Genomic DNA, 17,234 nt, shown 5'->3' with positions numbered 1-17,234 from the left:
TCACATAGAGTAAAGGGCTTGCTGAAATTAGGAAGTCCCAAGGCAGGGGCGCTAATCATGGCTTGTTTCAAACTACAAAATGCTTGCTCCCTCTCTGGTAATAACTGAAGGGACATCCTGTAGGGTAGCTTTGCGCAGTACTGCGTCCATTTCTCTATAGTCTGGCATCCACTGCCTGCAATAGCCCACTGTGCCGAGGAAGGTGAGGATTTCCTTTTTTGTACGCGGAGTTGGAACCCTTGCTACAGCCTGTGTTCTTTCAGACCCAAGCCTCCGCTGTCCTTGCTGAAGTTGAAATCCCAAATACTGAACTGTCAACTGGCACTCATCCAAGTCTTTTTTAATCGCCGCAGCATATACTGCCGGGCTTTCTGTGTAGCCCTGCGGGAGGCGCGTCCAAGTGTACTGCTGATTCCGATATGTAAAAGCAAATAGATATTGACTGTCTGGGTGCAATGGTATGGAGAAAAAGGCTGAGCATAAATCTATGACAGAAAAGGTGTCTGCTGTTGGTGGTATAGACGACAAAATAACATTTGTGTCCGGCACCAATGGGGCAATAGGGATAACAATTTTATTGACGGCTCTGAGATCTTGCACAAATCGCCACTCGTTGGGTCTTCCTACTTTTGGAATGGGGAGTATAGGGGTGTTACAGGGGCTTTGTGTTCTCTTCAGCACCCCTTGCTGTAATAGTGCATTGATCACTCCCTCTATCCCTTTTTCTGCTTCTGGTGCCAACCGGCATTGTTTCAAGCAGGGCAGGGCAACGCTCTTCTGTAACTGCACCCTATGCGCTGGGGCAGAATGTACCTTTCCAGTATGATTTTTATGCTGGGCCCATAGATGTGCCGGTACCTGGGCCAGAATTGAAGGGAGTAAATGATGGCTCTTTTGGGGTGGTTGTTGTCTTTCAAATGTAGCGGGCCATTGCTCCTCTTTCCAGGTCACTTTGCCCTCCTGTTTGCCATAAAATTCGATCAGGCAATTTTGTCCGTCCATTTCAATATAAATCCCATGTATTACTTTTTTCCTTTGGCCTCTTTGATCACTTCTCCTATTTGCTTTGCCTTAGCGGGATGTCTTACGGCCAATGTTAAATAGGGTCCTGAAGTTAAACCCATCCTAAAAAGGTCCTTCTGTCTATGGGTCAACTGTACTAACATTCCTAATCCCACAACACCTAAAAATAAAAAGGAGTGACATGCAATGATGTCTGCTGTCCTAAGTGACTTTGCGTTTGTAAATTGTATGCGCGCTCATCCTCCTGAGCATACCAAGCTGTGCAATGGGTTACTATATTCTCTCATCTGGACTCTGTCAGGTGTGCCCAAGGGTCTTTCATCTTTTGTAAGACTTCCTACAATTAAAAAATTTATTTTTTTAACAGTGGTACTGTAAGGGTTAACGCTCAGCTGCCAGCATAGAACACAGGCACAGAGCGATCGGGCGCAGGCTCAGAAGTTATTAAATTTTGCAGCTGGTGAGCTCGTATTTGAGACAGTTCTATAAACATTCCATTATCAATGCAATGTGTTACCGTTCCTAATTTGCTGAGTGTCTGCCTGCCTAATAGGGTCAGGTGTCGCTAGTTGCGGTACATCCTTCCTGGGGGTTCAATGCTTCTTGGCCCCTTGCATAATAGCCTCTTTCCCCCTATTTGCTAACCAGTGTTCAAGGGACTCATTTCCTTCATTTAAATGTTCATCATTGTGAGCCCAGTCCCCGTTTATACCAGGTGGGACTGCAATCCCATCCTTCAAAGCTGACCAAGATGCACCATAAGAGTGTTTTAGAAGCAGCAAAACATCCCCTGGGAGGGGGTAATAAATAGCACACACTTAAGTCAATTTCCAATGATTGATTTTATAGGCATTAGCTATTCTTAGAGACGTATATTTTTCTTTGTCAATTCAGAAAAGGTCAACTGTCTGCTGAAATGGTTAATGTTTCCTGCAGAATCTAAGGGGAGGAGAAGTTGGCATGATGCCATTTACGTTTTTTCACTTAATCTAAAAACTTATTCATATTCAATAACTTTTATTCGGAAAGGCACTTTCTTTTAAACTGATCATAATTTCCAATGTTTTCGTTCATTAGAGAAATCTCAACAAAAATCACTAAAGTTATAATCTCTGACTCTGACTCACAATGACAGATGATAAAAAATACAGCCCACTTAGTACTTCATGCTTTGACTAAAATTAATTGGTTAAGCAAAACACACAGATTCTCACAGCTCACAAATATCACAGTTAACCGTTAGCCTTCACTCACACACAAATCTGAATTCCTTTTTCTACAGGAACCCATCTGTAACGCTTTTAAATCTTCGATTTACTTTTACTCCCCTGTTTTTTGTTTCGAGAGGGGGTCAGCTTCATTAGATTCCTATGCGGGACATATAGGTTTTCCTACCTCATTGCGTTGCTTTACGATTGTTTCTTTTCATTTTCTTACTCATTTTAACTCCCTTATCTGTCCTCTTTAAGGAGTTCACCTTCTTTCTCGCTCCGGATGACTTTACCGAGGATTCGGGACGACCGGTGAGGGGGTGTCGAGTTTATTGCTCATCGTTCCTTCTGCAAAATACTTTAGAACATATATATAACAATAACAACGACCGCGGAAATCATTTACAAATACTACAGGGAGCGCACACCGGTGTTTATCCTTTCACGAACCTCGAAGGCGTTAAAAAAAAATGTAGTCTCTAAGGCACCTTTTTCTTTCCATGCAGCTATCATTAATTTATTCATTAAGATAACTCTCCTAGCATGAGTCACTGGCCAGTAATTAAGGCTGCCGAGCCGCCGACCCCCCTTTCAGCTGGGGTCACGCTATGGATCTCTCCCTTTCAGCTGAGAGAGTCCTGTTTAGAGATTCGTTTCTGGGGTTCGCTTCCCGTTAAATTAGGGAAACTGCAACGACTACGCCAATTTGTCGTGGAAATCATAATAAAGACAAATTCCTCGAGGTTCGATTTATGGAAATGTATTTACATAAATATATTTGCGGAGAGAGAGTGTTCCAGCTGCAAAAGCTAGTGCACTGCACTCTGAAATTCGATTGAAGACAGCATGTTTTATAGTCTGAAATCACAGTTTGAAGTAAACAGCCATGTTTATATTAAATAGACCTTGGAAAGTAGGTAAGCTGAAATACGTAGTACGTATGTTCTTGCCCTTGGCTAAAAACAATTCGAGTACACATTTTGTTATCTTTCGGAGGACAATGTGTTTTCATAATAAGGCCAAGACCAGAATATTTCAGCATTTTCGCTAAAAAGCAGTGTTAACTAGAGTCAAGCATTTCCCACCATGCTTCTAAATTGGCAACTCATTAATTTCCCTTCCACAGTTCCAGATCAAGATGGTGTGGTTTTGAGGGGACCTTGAAGGTGATGGTGTTTCCCATGCATCTCTTGACCTTGACCTTGTAGGTAGAGATTATGGATTTGGAAGATGCTGCCGAAGGAGCCTGTGCTTCAGTGATTCTTTAATTTGATGGGTGAGGTGCCCTGATCAAGCAAGCTTTCTGCATATGAACATTGACTGCTACGGAATCATGAATGGTCCTGAACATTGTGTAAGCATCCCCACTTCTGATCTTATGATAGAGGGGAGGTGATTAATGAAGCAGGTGAAGATAATTGGGCCTAGGAGGCTACTCTAAGGAATACCTGATTGGCCTCGCAACACTACAGCCATCTTTCTTCAAGATTTGTTTCCAACCAGTGGAGAGCTCCCATTGACTTCAATTGATAAGGCTCCTTGATGCCACGCTCAGTCAAAAACTGCCTTGCTGTCAAGAGCAGTCACTCTCACCTCACCTCTGGAATTCAGTTATTTTGTCTGTTTGGACCAAGTCTGTAATGAAGTCAGGAGCAAAGTTGCTCTTGTGGAACCCAACTGAGCTTCAGTGAGCAGGTTATTGCTATGTATTGTTATGTAAGTGCCACTTGATAGCAGAGTGAACAATGCCTTCCACTTTGTGATTATGAGAGTAGATTGCTGGGATCGTAATTGGTCAATTTGCATTTCCACCCATATGGGTGGAACTGAGGAACAAAAAAGGATCTAACACTGTAATGGGTGTTGTCTATTGACTCCCTGGTAGCAGTTCTGAGGCATTTGATTGCATAAATGCAGAAATTAGGCAACTGTGTGGCAAAGGCAAAGCAGTATTAATGGGGGATTTAACTTGCACATAGATTAGGAGGGGCAGAGAAGCACCTGTCAGAAAGGTAGTGAATTTCTGGAATATGTCCGAAGTAGTTTCCTGCAGCAAAATGTTCCAGATGCAACAAGGGGACAGGCAATATTAGATTTAGTTATGAGTAATAAGCCAAATTAAATTAGTAGCCGAACTGTGCGCGAACATGTATCAAATAATGATCACAACATAATTGAACACGGTGTAGCGTTTGAAAGTGAAAAGCACAATTCAGATGTTAGCTGACTTTAATGGGATGAGAAAGAGACTGTTCACGGTTAACTTGGAAGATCTGTTAATGGGTCAAACGCCTGAAGATCAGTGGTGAATATTTAAAGATACAGAGTGAGTATATACTCCTGAGAGGAAAAGACTCCACTTCACCAAAAAAACAGCCATGGACAACTAAAGAGGTCCAGGACAGCATAAAACTAAAAGGGGACCAGGGGACTTACCAACATGAAAAACATAGTACAGATCCGGACGAATAGGATAGATACAAAGACCAACAAATAGTCATAAAGCAATTCGTAGGAGCTACTAAAAGGGATTATGAAAGGAAACTCGCAAGAGACAAAAAAATCAGTAAGAAGAAATTTTAGTGTTATAAAGGGAAAGTGGATGTCGGCCCACTAAAAGGTGAAAATTGAGATATTGTCAGTGGTAATGGGGAAATGGCAGACATGTTGAACAATTACTTTACCTCCGTATTTGCAGTTGAAAAGGAGGATAACTTGCCAGAAGTCCCAAAAAATTAACAGTTGATAGATGACAGGGACTTAATACAATTAATGTAAGTGCAGCTAACTCGGAAATTAATGGAACTAAAGAGTGACAAATCCCCAGGACCTGACGGTTTCCACTTGAGGGTGTTAAAGGAAGTAACGGAGCACATTGTCGATGCCCTACCTATAATCTCCCAGAGTTCCCTAGATTCAGCAGTAGTCCCTCTGGATTGGAAAATTGCACATATGAAAGGAAGAAACCAGGAATTGCAGACCAATTAGCCTAACATCTGTGGTGGGGAAATTGCTGGAGTCTATAATCAGGGGTGGGGGACCTGAACACATCTCAAAATGTTGGTTGAACAGGGAGGGCCAGCATGGATTCGTGAAGGAAAGGTCGTGTCTGACTTGAATTTTTTTGAAGAGATGACTACGGTAGTGGACAGGGAATGTCCATGGATGTTATTTATATGGACTTCCAGAAGGCATTTGATAAAGTCCCACATAAGAGACTTAACTAAAGTGGAAGCTCACGGAGTTGAGCATAAATTATTGACATGGTTAGGAAGTTGGTTGATTGGCAGATGACAGAGTGAGGTGATGGGTAATTACTCTAATTGGCACGAGGTGACTCGTGTATCACGGACCTGTGTTGGGGCTTCAATTATTCACATTCATTAATGTCTTGGATGAAAGCATAGGAAGTCATATATCAAAATTTGCTGATGATACAGTGTTAGGTGCCATTATAGACAGCCTGGAAGATAACATAACATTGCAAGGAGATATTGACAGACTAGGTGAATGGGTAAAATTGTAACAGATGAGATTCAATGTAAGCAAGTATGAGGTTTGGACCAAATAAAGGATAGAGCAACAAACTTTCTAAATGGATGGAGGTTGGGTACAGTGGATGTCCAAAGAGACTTGAGAGTTCGGATGCATAGATCCTTAAAATGTCACGAACGAGTGCAGAAAATAATCAAAAAGGCTAATGGAATGCTAGCCTTTATATCTAGAGGATTGCAATATAAAGATAGCGGGATTATACTGCGGCCAAGTAAAACCCTGGTTAGATCCCACTTGGAGTCACTGTGAGCTGTTCTGTGCATCACACCGTAGGAAGGATATTTTGGCCTTGGAGGGAGTGCAGTGAAGGTTTATAAAAATTATATCTGAACTACAGGGGTTAAGCTAGAAGGAGTGATTACACAAATTAGCCCTTTTTCACTAGAATTTTGACGGTTCAGGGTGATTTGATCAAAGTATTTAAGATATTAACAGAAAAATAAGGTAGATAAAGAAGAACTATTTCCACTGGTTGGAGATTCTAAAACTAGGTGGCATAGACTAAAAATTAGGCTAAACCGTTCAGAGGAGATGTTAGGAAGAATTTCTTCACTCAAAGGGTGGTTTGGAACTTTCCCACAAACAGCAGTTGAAGCTGGAACAAGTGTTAATTTTAAATCTGCGATAGATAGATAAAAAAAATAAAAATCTTTTATTAAAGTTTTTCCAATGAGCGTATTTACATAACAAAAATAGAAATACAGATAGTAATAAAAAATAACAATAAACATATCCCAAAGCTTACAGTGAAGCTACTTACACAACAGAATTTTTTTTTTAACAGAACAAGGTGGGTTTTTCCTCCATGCCCAACTCACATATCAACAGTACCCCCACCTGAAGCCCCCCATCCCCCCCAGGATGCTGCTGCTACTGACACTTAATGCTCCCCTAGAAAGTCAAGGAAAGGTTGCCACCGCCGGGAGAACCCCATCAAGGACCCTCTCAAGGCGAACTTTATTCGCTCCAGGCTGAGGAACCCCGCCATATCGCAAACCCAGGTCTCCACACCCGGGGGTTTTGAGTCCCGCCACATTAGCAAGATCCGTCTCCGGGCTACCAGGGAGGCAAAGGCCAGTACCTCGGCCTCTTTCGCTTCCTGCACTCCCGGATCCTCCGACACTCCAAATATCGCTACTGTTGGACTCGCCTTCACCCGAGTGTCCAAAATCCTAGACATCACCCTCGCAAACCCCTGCCAGAATTCTTTAAGCGCCGGGCATGCCCAAAACATATGGGCATGGTTCGCCAGACTCCCTGCACATCTCGGGCACCTGTCCTCCACCCCAAAAAACTTACTCATTCTTGCCGCCGTTATATGTGCCCAATGCACCACCTTAAACTGAATTAAACTGAGCCTGGCACATGATGAGGAGGAGTTCACCCTGCCCAGGGTGTCGGCCCACAGGCCCTCATCCAGCTCCTCACCCAGCTCCTCCTCCCACTTGCCCTTCAACTCCTCCACTGAGGCTTCCTCCACCTCCTGCAGCTCCTGATATATGTCCGACACCTTCCCCTCCCCTACCCAGATGCCAGATGCCACCCTGTCCTGGTTCCTACGAGGGAGCAGCAGCGGAAATGTCCACACCTGCTTTCAAAGAAAGTCCCGAACCTGGAGGCACCTGAACGCATTCCCCGAGGGTAGGCCGAACGTCTCCTCCAGCGCCTGCATGCTAGAGAAAGTCCCGGCTATAAACAGGTCCGCCATCCTCCTAATACCTGCCCTATACCAGCCTTGGTATCCCCCATCCAACCTACCCGGAGTAAATCTGTGGTTATTCCGTATCAGGGTCCACACCGAGGCCCCTCCTCTCCCCTGTGTCTCCTCCACTGCCCCCAGATCCTCAGTGCCGACGTCACCACCGGACTAGTGGTGTATCGCGCCGGCGAGAACGGCAGCGGAGCCGTAACAAGTGCCCCTAGACTGGTGCCTCTACACGACCCGCCTCCAACCGCCCCCACGCCGCCCCCTCCTCCATCATCCATTTCCTGATCATGCCCCCCCCCCCCTTCCCGGCTACGCTCCAGGAATACCCTTTTGACTCGCGGGGTTTTATTCGGCCACACAAATCCCGTCACAATCCTATTCACCCGCTTAAAGAAGGACTTGGGGATGAAAATGGGGAGGCACTGAAATACGAAGAGGAACCTGGGGAGAACCATCATCTTCACAGTCTGCACCGGTTCCGCCAAGGAAAGCGGGAGCATATCCTACCTTTTAAACTCTCCCTCCATCTGCTCCACTAACCGGGTTAAGTTGAGCCTGTGCAGGGCATCCCAGTTCATGGCCACTTGTATCCCCAAGTACCGAAAGCTCCTCTCCACTATCCTGAGCGGGAGCTCCCTCAGTCTCTCCTCCTGGCCCCTACCGTGGACCACGAACAGCTCACTCTTCCCCACGTTCAACTTATACCCCGAGAACCTCCCGAAGTCCCCCAGGATCCGCATGACCTCCCCCATCCCCTCTAACGGGTCCGAAATGTACAACAGCAGGTCATCTGCGTAGAGGGAGACCCGGTGCTCCTCCCCTCCGCGCACCAGCCCCCTCCAATCCCCCGAAGTCCTGAGCGCAATGGCCAACGGCTCAATTGCCAGGGGAAACAGCAACGGGGACAGGGGACACCCCTGTCTCGTCCCCCGATGCAGCCTGAAATATTCCGACCGTAGCCGGTTTGTGGACACACTCGCTACAGGGGCCTGATACTGAGAATTTGTTTCCCTTCAGTCCGGATGAAATGATCAATCGAACACCAAGTCACTTCAACATACGTTTATTCATGGCCGGGGCTGCACCACTGTATTTCGGAGAGGTACAGTAGCAAGCCAAAGTTAATACATCCGACAGTAGCTTATATACAATATATGACACTGTTTATTTTCTGAGGACGGCCCCCTTAGAGGAGGCCTAAATTACGGCATTCTGTTGCTCTCAGCTTAGTTATAGTTATCTTTAGAAATAGGAACCATTCCCAAGGCTGTGTCTTGTTACTGCAAACTGTCTAGTGCAAAAGCAGAAGCGATTCCAAAGCCTTGACATTCCAGTTTACACAAAACTCTATTTGACATTCCATTTTCCCATCTAGCTCTGTTCTATCTTGAGCCAAACTCTCAATGCAGCAGCTTGGATCCCTTTCTCCTTTGCCTCATTGAAGGTTCTCATCAGGAGCGGGCTCAACAGCTCCGAGAATGTCTTATAAAATTCTACGGGGAAGCCGTCCGTGCCCGGGTCCTTGCCCGTCTGCATGCCCGCCAGCCCCCTGACTACCTCCTCCAACCCAATCGGGGCCCCCAGTCCCTGCACCCGCTCTGCTTCCACCCTTGGGAACCTCAACCGGTCCATGAACCGCCTCATCCCTTCCCCCTCCCCGGGGGGGGGGGGGGGGGGGGGGGGGGTTCCGACTCTTATAAGCTTCCGTAGAACTCCCATAAGACTTCATTGACCCTCTCTGGGCTCAGCACCACGTTGCCTTCCCTATCCCGCACTCCCCCAATCTCTCTGGCCGTCACCCTCCTGCGCAGCTGGTGCGCCAGCATCCTACTCGCCTTCTCCCCGTACTCATAAACTGCCCCCTTCGCTTTCCTCAGCTGCGCCTCCGCCTTCCCCGTGGACAGCAGGTCAAACTCCGCCTGTAATTTCCGGCACTCGTTCAACAACCCCCCCTCTGGGGCCTCCGCGTACCTCCTATCCACCCTGAGTATCTCTCCCACCAGTCTCTCCCTCTCCGCCCTCTCCTCTCTATGGGACCTAATGGAGATTAACTCTCCCCTAATGACCGCCTTCAGAACCTCCCAAGCCACCGTCACCTCTCCTGTGTCATTCGCTCCCACATAATTCTCAATGCTCCTCCTTATCCGCCCGCACACCTCTTCGTCCGCCAGCAGCCCCACATCCAGTCGTCAGAGAGGTGGTGACCCCGTCCGCCCCCAGTCGCAGGTCCATCCAGTGCGGGGCATGGTCCGAGACCGCAATGGCCGAGTATTTTACCCCCTCCACCCTCTCGATTAACGCCCTACTCAACACAAAGAAGTCTATTTGCGAATAGACTTTATGGACATGGGAGAAAAACGAAAACTCCCTCGTCCTTGGCCGCGTAAACCTCCAGGGTCCACTCCCCCCATCTGGGCCATGAACTCCCACAAGGCCCTGGCCGCTGCCGTCCTCTTTCCCGACCTGGACTTGGAACAATCCAAGCTCGGATCCAAGACCGTATTAAAGTCCCCTCCCATAATCAGGTGACTTATCTCCCAAGTCCGGGATCCTACCCAACACGTGCCTCATAAAGTCCGCATCTCCCAGTTCGGGGTATATACATTCACTAACACCACCCTGGCCCCCTGCAGCTTGCCACTCACCATTATGTACCTGCCCCCCTTATCCGCCACGATGCTCTCCGCCTCAAATGCCACTCGTTTACTGACCACAATAGCCACACTTCTGGTCTTTGAGTCTAACCCCGAGTGAAACACCTGTCCCACCCATCCTTTCCTTAGCCTCGTCTGGTCTGCGAGCTTTAAGTGCGTCTCTTGCAACATGGCCACGTCCGCCTTCAACCCCTTTAAATGCGAGAACACGCGGGACAGCTTGACCGGCCTATTCAGGCCCCTCACGTTCCACGTGATCAGCCTGGTCGGGGGTGGGGGGGGAGAGGGTAACCACCCCACCATCCTGCCGACTAGCCATCTCCCTTTTTCGGCCAACCGCGTGCCCCCGCCTCCTTCCTCCAGCTCTTTCTCCCCCCCCCCCAGCGGCCCCCTCGCCCGACTCTCCATCCATACCCCTCACCTGGCTCCTGCTTCCGTGAGTCAGCTCACCCATGCTGACCCCGGTCGCTCCCGCCTCTATCTACCAACCCTTAACTTGTTGCCTCCTTCGGGCTGCCCCCCCCCCCCCCCCCCCCCCCGCAGGGTTAGGGGCAAGCGCCACCTGGGACCTCCCCGTGCGCCGGACAGCCCGTCCCGGGCGTTTCCCACCCCCTAGCACCGAACACCTGGAAGACAAAACACCTGGAAAACAAGCAAAACAAACAACAAAACCCCCAACCAAACTCGGGCAGACATGCCCATAAACTTATGCTTTACCCGCCGTCCTCCCCTCGGTCCCTCCCCACCCGCACATTTCACCCCCATACAACAGTCCCTTAGTTCAGGTCCAGCTTCTCCTGCCTGATGAACGACCACGCCTCGTCTGGGTATCAAATTAGTGGTGCCTGTCCTGGTATGTTACCCACAGTCTCGCCGGGTGCAGGAGCCCAAACTTCACCCCTTTACCATGGCGGACCACCTTCGCCCGGTTAAAACCTGCACGCCTCCTCGCCAGCTCAGCTCCCAGGTCCTGGTAAATTTGGATCTCGCCATTCTCCCACTTACTGCTCCGCTCTTTCTTCGCCCACCGCAGGACTCGCTCCCGGTCTGCCAAGCGCTGAAACCGTATCACCATCGCCCTCGGTGGCTTGTTTACCCTCGGCTTTCTGGCGAGCACCCTGTGCGCCCCATCTGGGAAGGCCCCCGCGCCCATCAGTGTCCCCAACATTGTGGCCACGTACGTGCTCACGTCCTCCCCCTCCGCTCCTTCAGGAAGGCCCAGGATCTGCAGATTGTGGCTCCGAGACCTGCACTCATGGTCATCCAGCCTCTCCTGCCATCTCTTATGGAGCGCCCCATGCGCCTCCACTTTCACCGCCAGGCGCAAGATCTCGCCCTCGTTCTCCGCCACCTTCCTCCTCACCTCCTTGATCTCCTTCTCCTGCGCCTTCTGGGTCACCACAATTCTCTCCAGGGAGGCCAGCATCTCCATTTTCAGCTCCATGAAGCAGTTTTTAAGGAGCTCCTGCAGTTCTTTGGCCCACTGGGCCCACACCTCCCGCTCATCTCTGGCCGCCATTGTGTCCTCCCGGACCTTCTCGACCTTCTTCACCGGGTTCGCGCATCTGCCGGCTCCGCTCCTGGTCCTCTCCATGCACCGGGGTTGGTGGGGGGGGGGGGGGGGGGGGGGGGCGGTGTGGAGGGCTCTCCCACGTCTGTTCCCACGCCAGAAGGTTCTTCCTGGAGGTAGAGGACAGATGTGAGCGGTGCCAATGAGGCCCAGCCAACCACGCCCACATGTTCTGGTCCTGCCCCAGACTTGTGGTGTGCCGGACAGCCTTCTTCGAGGCAATGTCCAAGGTGGTGGGGGTGAGGGTGGAGCCATGCCCGAAAGTGGCGGTCTTTGGGGTTTCAGACCAGCCAGATCTATTCCTTGGAGGAGGGCGGACGCCCTTACCTTTGCCTCTCTGATCGCCCGCCGTAGAATCCTGTTCGGCTGGCGATCAGCAGCACCACCCAAAGCTGCAGATTGGCTTTCCGACCTCTCGGAATCTCTCCAAATGGAGAAAATCAAATTCGCCATCCGAGGGTCAGACGACGGCTTCCACAGAACGTGGGAGCCATTCACTCAATTGTTCCGAGACCTTTTTGTGGCCAACAAACAAGCAGAAGAATAGCCAGGTAGCCAAGAAACAGGGAGAGTAGCCAAAGCATGAGAGGGAGAGATAGACCGGAAGAAAGGGGGGACAGCTAAATCTAAGAGGAAGGAAAGGTGAGCCACGGGGGGAGCGGGGGTAAGAGGGAAGAGACGGAACAATAGAGGAGAGTCGGGGAGGGGGGAGGCAGGGAAACGTTAACAAACTTAGCGTCCACAGGAACAGAGAAAACGGGGAAGATGGGAGGGTCGCAGAAGCGGAACGAGACGAAAACGGCAGCGAACTCCGTCTGGGAGAAGCAAGGGACGACAACGCCACGAACAGATGCCTACTTATGTGTGTACCTTTAAGAAAAGGGTGCTTAAGAACTGTACCTTTCGCCAGGCACGTAGGACCCTATACGAACACGGAGACAAAGCCAGCCGTCTGTTGGCACACCAGCTGAGAAAGCAGGCAGCCACCAGAGAAATTGCACAAATCAGGGATACCAGACGGACGCTAGAAACAGAACCAGAAAAGATCAACAAAACCTTCAAGGCCTTCTACCAAGGGCTGTACACCTTAGAGCCCCCAATGGAGGAGTCTGGGATGAAACGGTTCCTTGATGGACTAGACTTTCCAGTCGTGGGGGAGGGCAAAAAACGGGGCTTGGAAGCACCACCAGCACTGGGAGAGATCATGGACAGCATAGCTCCATGCAGGCGGGGAAGGCGCCAGGACCCGACGGGTTCCCGGCGGACTTCTACAAAAGATTTGCGACAGCACTGACCCTGCACCTGCGGAAGATGTTCACAGACTCGCTCGCGAGGAGCACACTGCCGCCCATGCTAGCACAGGCCTCAATCTCGCTGATACCTAAGAAAGACAAAGACCCAACGGAATGTGGGTCATACAGACCCATCTCACTGCTGAATGCAGACACCAAAATACTGGCTAAAATCCTAGCCAAAAGGTCAGAAGACTGTGTACCTGAGGTGGTCGCAGAGGACCAGACGGGCTTTGTCAAAGGTAGGCAGCTTACCTCGAACATCAGGCGCCTGCTGAACGTGATAATGATCCCCCCCGGGGAGAGAACACCAGAGGTGAACGTCTCCCTAGATGCAGAAAAGGCCTTCGACAGAGTCAAATGGAAATACCACATAGAGGTACTGGAGTGGTTCGGGCTTGGAACAGGGTTCACCTTCTCGGTAAAGCTCCTATACAACGCTCCCATGGTGAGCGTACGGACCAACAATACCAACTCCCGATACTTCCAGCTGCACAGGGGCACCAGACAAGGATGCCCACAGTCCCCACTGATGTTCGCTCTCGCGATCGAACCACTAGCAATCGCGCTCAGAGCAGCAAAAAGCTGGAGGGGGATCCGAAGGGGAGGCAGAGAGCACAGAGTCTCACTTCATGCAGATGACCTGCTCCTCTACATTTCGGATCCACAGAGCAGCATGGACGGAATCATCGCGCTCCTGAAAGAGTTTGGCGCCTTCTCGGGCTACAAACTCAACATGAGCAAAAGCGAAATCTTCCCGGTACACCCGCAAGTAGGTGGGGCAGCCCTAACGTGACTGCCCTTTAAACAAGCCCGGCTCAAATTCCGCTACATGGGTATCCAAATAGCCCATGACTGGAAAGGGATCCACAAATGAAACCTCACCAGTCTGACAGAGGAAGTAAAAAAGGACCTGCAATGATGGAACAAGCTCCCACTCTCCCTCGCCGGGAGAGTCCAGACGATCAAAATGAACGTGCTGCCCAGGTACCTCTTCCTATTCAGATCCATCCCGATCTACATCCCCAAGGCCTTTTTCAAAGCACTAGACAAACTAATCATGGCATTCGTATGGGGGGGGGGGGGAAGAATGCTAGGATCCCAAAGAAGGTCTTAAAAAAAACAAAATCGACGGGGGGGCTTGCCCTCCCAAACCTACAACTTTATCACTTGGCGCCGAAGGTCGAGCGAATAAGGGGATGGATCAAGGAGCCAGAAGCCAAGTGGGTGCACGCGGAAGACGCCTCCTGCATGGGGACCTCCCTCCGGGTCCTCGCCACGGTGGCGCTCCCATCCCCACCCAAAAAACACTCCAGCAGCCCGGTGGCAATAGCCACCCTCCAGTCCTGGAACCAACTACGGCAACAATTTGGCCTGACCAGAATGTCGGGTAAAGCTCCCATCTGCAACAACCGTAGGTTCACGCCAGCGCTGACTGACGCCACCTTCAAAAGGTGGGGACAGGTCAGAAGGATACTGACAGTCAGGGACCTATACACGGACGGCAGGATCGCAACACTGGGCGAACTGACAGAGAAATTCCAGCTAGCCAGGGGGAACGAGCTAAGGTACCTGCAACTAAAAAACTTCCTACGAAAGGAGACCGGGACATACCCACAACCACCACGACAGACACTACTGGAAAGTTACTGAACGCAAGCATACTAGATAAAGGAAACTGTAGTGACATGTATGACCGACTGGTAGAAGGGGCCGACACCGTACTGGACGCAACAAGAATGAAGTGAGAGGAGGACCTGGGGATCGAAATAGGGTGGGGACTCTGGAGCGAAGCACTGCATAGGGTCAACTCCATCTCCACGTGCGTAATGCTCAGCCTGACGCAACTAAAAGTGGTACATAGAGCCCACTTAACAAGAACCCGTATGAGTAGGTTCTTCCTGGAGGTGGAGGACAGATGTGAGCGGTGCCAAGGAGGCCCAGCCAACCACGCCCACATGTTCTGGTCCTGCCCCAGACTTGTGGAGTGCTGGACAGCCTTCTTCGAGGCAATGTCCAAGGTGGTGGCGGTGAGGGTGGAGCCATGCCCGAAAGTGGCGGTCTTCGGGGTTTCAGACCAGCCAGATCTATTCCTGGGGAGGAGGGCGGATGCCCTTGCCTTTGTCTCCCTGATCGCCCGCCGTAGAATCCTGTTCGGCTGGCGGTCAGCAGCACCACCCAAAGCTGCAGACTAGCTGTCCGACCTCTCGGAATCTCTCCAAATGGAGAAAATCAAACTCGCCATCCGAGGGTCAGACGGCGGCTTCCACAGAACGTGGGAGCTATTCACCCAATTGTTCCGAGACCTGTTTGTGGCCAACAAACAAGCAGAAGAATAGCCAGGTAGCCAAGAAACAGGGGAGAGTAGCCAAAGCATGAGAGGGAGAGATAGACCAGAAGAAGGGGGGGACAGCTAAATCTAAGAGGAAGGAAAGGCGAGCCACGGGGGGGGCGGGGGTAAGAGGGAAGAGACGGAACAATAGAGGAGAGTCGGGGAGGGGTGAGGCTGGGAAACGTTAACAAACTTAGCGTCCACAGGAACAGAGAAAACGGGGAAGACGGGAGGGCCGCAGAAGCGGAAGTGCGCAGAAGCGGAACGAGATGACAACGGCAGCGAACTCCGTCTGGGAGAAGCTAGGGACGACAACACCACGAACAGATGCCTACTTATGTGTGTAAATAATTTTGCCAAGTGTACAGAGCTGCTGCTGTTGAGCGGGGGCATAATACCGTCCGATGGCTTCTCAGGGAAAATTAAAACGTCAGCAGTAGTGACTCGTAGGGGAGTGGGGGTGAGTGCTCCGTTGGGAGGGTGTGGGAAGACTGAGGCGCGTGGGGTCACGTCTAGTCAATTGCTATTGTATATTCTCTTTTTGCACTCTGTTAATGTTCACTCTATTTTGCTGTGTTAGGATTATTACTATTTATTATGAAAAACTTTGCAAAACTTTAATTAAAAAAATATTTTTTAAAAAAAGAACTGTACCTTTAAGAAATGGGTGTTTATCAGCGATGTCAGAGTGTGGGTGGAGCTGGGCTGTCTGTCAGCTTTTTACTTTTGTTTTAGGCTGTTTGCTGCAGGGTGTGTTTCTGTTTCGTTTTCAGTGTTGGAGCTGAAGCCAGACCAAGCAGGTGTTCTGCTGTTCTCTCTGCCATCAAAAGGGTATCTCTTGATCATTTGGTGAATTCAGAATTATAAATGTTTTCAGTAGTGACTTTAGCCTGATGTGCTTCTGTTAAAGGTTTTGTTTTTAAGTCGTATGGATGTTAAAAAGAAAGCTTAAAGGATTACTTAGTATTGTATTCTTTGGGGGTTGTATTTGAATTAATGGTTGCTAAGATGTTTACTGTATGTTTTTAAAAAGGTTAACTTGAGTTCATAGAATGAACATTGTGTTGCTTGAAAAAAATACGTTTTCATTTCTGCTGTACCACACCTGTAGAGTGGGCCGTGTGCTTCCCATACCACAATCTAGTAAATGTTGTGGGTCAGGTGAACTCCATGATGCACTTTGGGGTTCTCTAAACCCTGGCCCATAACACATGATTTGTGCCAAGTAGTTCTAAGTATATTTTTTTTGATTAAACCTACTCTAGTACCCATGTGTCCCTGGGTGTCAGAGAAGTTACAAGCGGTTTATGTTCTTTATCATTTTTAGCACAGTCATACCAAAAGAAAACGATGACTTGAGCACCCTGGTTACAACTGCCAGAATGCACTGAGCGATACACAATAAGAGACAATAACTGTGCTTAAGAACTTGTAATGTAACCTGTGCTGGTTTTTACCAACAGCATGTACCGCAGTACCTGATGAATGCAAGTCTGCTGGATGAAACTATTGAAACTGTCGTCGCTGGCTTAAACACAGCTGTGTATTATCGGCCCCTCGCTCCACGAACGCGAACCACAAAGAGACGTAGAAAAAGAACAGGTAATGATGACTAGCTTCATGCATACAAAATGCCAGGAATACAAAAGCCAATGCCTCTTGGATTTAAACATTCACATTACTCTCCACCATTGACTCTCCTATCAAAGCTCATCCCTCTTGGCCCTTAACGCTCCCATCAAAGCCCATTCCCTGTCAGCCATTGACTCGCCCGTCAAAGCCCATTCCCTCTCGGCCATTAACCCTCCCATCAAAGCCCCATCCCTCTCGACCATTAACCCTCCCATCAAAGCCCATCCCCCTCGACCATTAGCGCTCCCATCAAAGCA

General features: G+C 49.5%; 1 protein-coding gene across 3 annotated transcripts in view; it reads left to right on the top strand.

Moving 5' to 3' along the window:
• Positions 1–17,234, top strand: part of phrf1 (PHD and ring finger domains 1) — a 202,877-nt gene that overhangs the window by 107,559 nt on the left and 78,084 nt on the right. For all 3 annotated transcript variants that reach the window (XM_072466131.1, XM_072466132.1, XM_072466133.1), the window contains exon 9: positions 16,809–16,947. In XM_072466131.1, the coding sequence (XP_072322232.1) occupies positions 16,809–16,947 (139 nt within the window). The remainder of the gene's footprint in view (positions 1–16,808; positions 16,948–17,234) is intronic.

This window comes from Scyliorhinus torazame, chromosome 10 (assembly GCF_047496885.1).
Source record: "Scyliorhinus torazame isolate Kashiwa2021f chromosome 10, sScyTor2.1, whole genome shotgun sequence".
Classification (NCBI taxonomy): Eukaryota; Metazoa; Chordata; class Chondrichthyes; order Carcharhiniformes; family Scyliorhinidae; genus Scyliorhinus; species Scyliorhinus torazame.
This window is presented reverse-complemented; position numbering and strand designations above follow the sequence as displayed.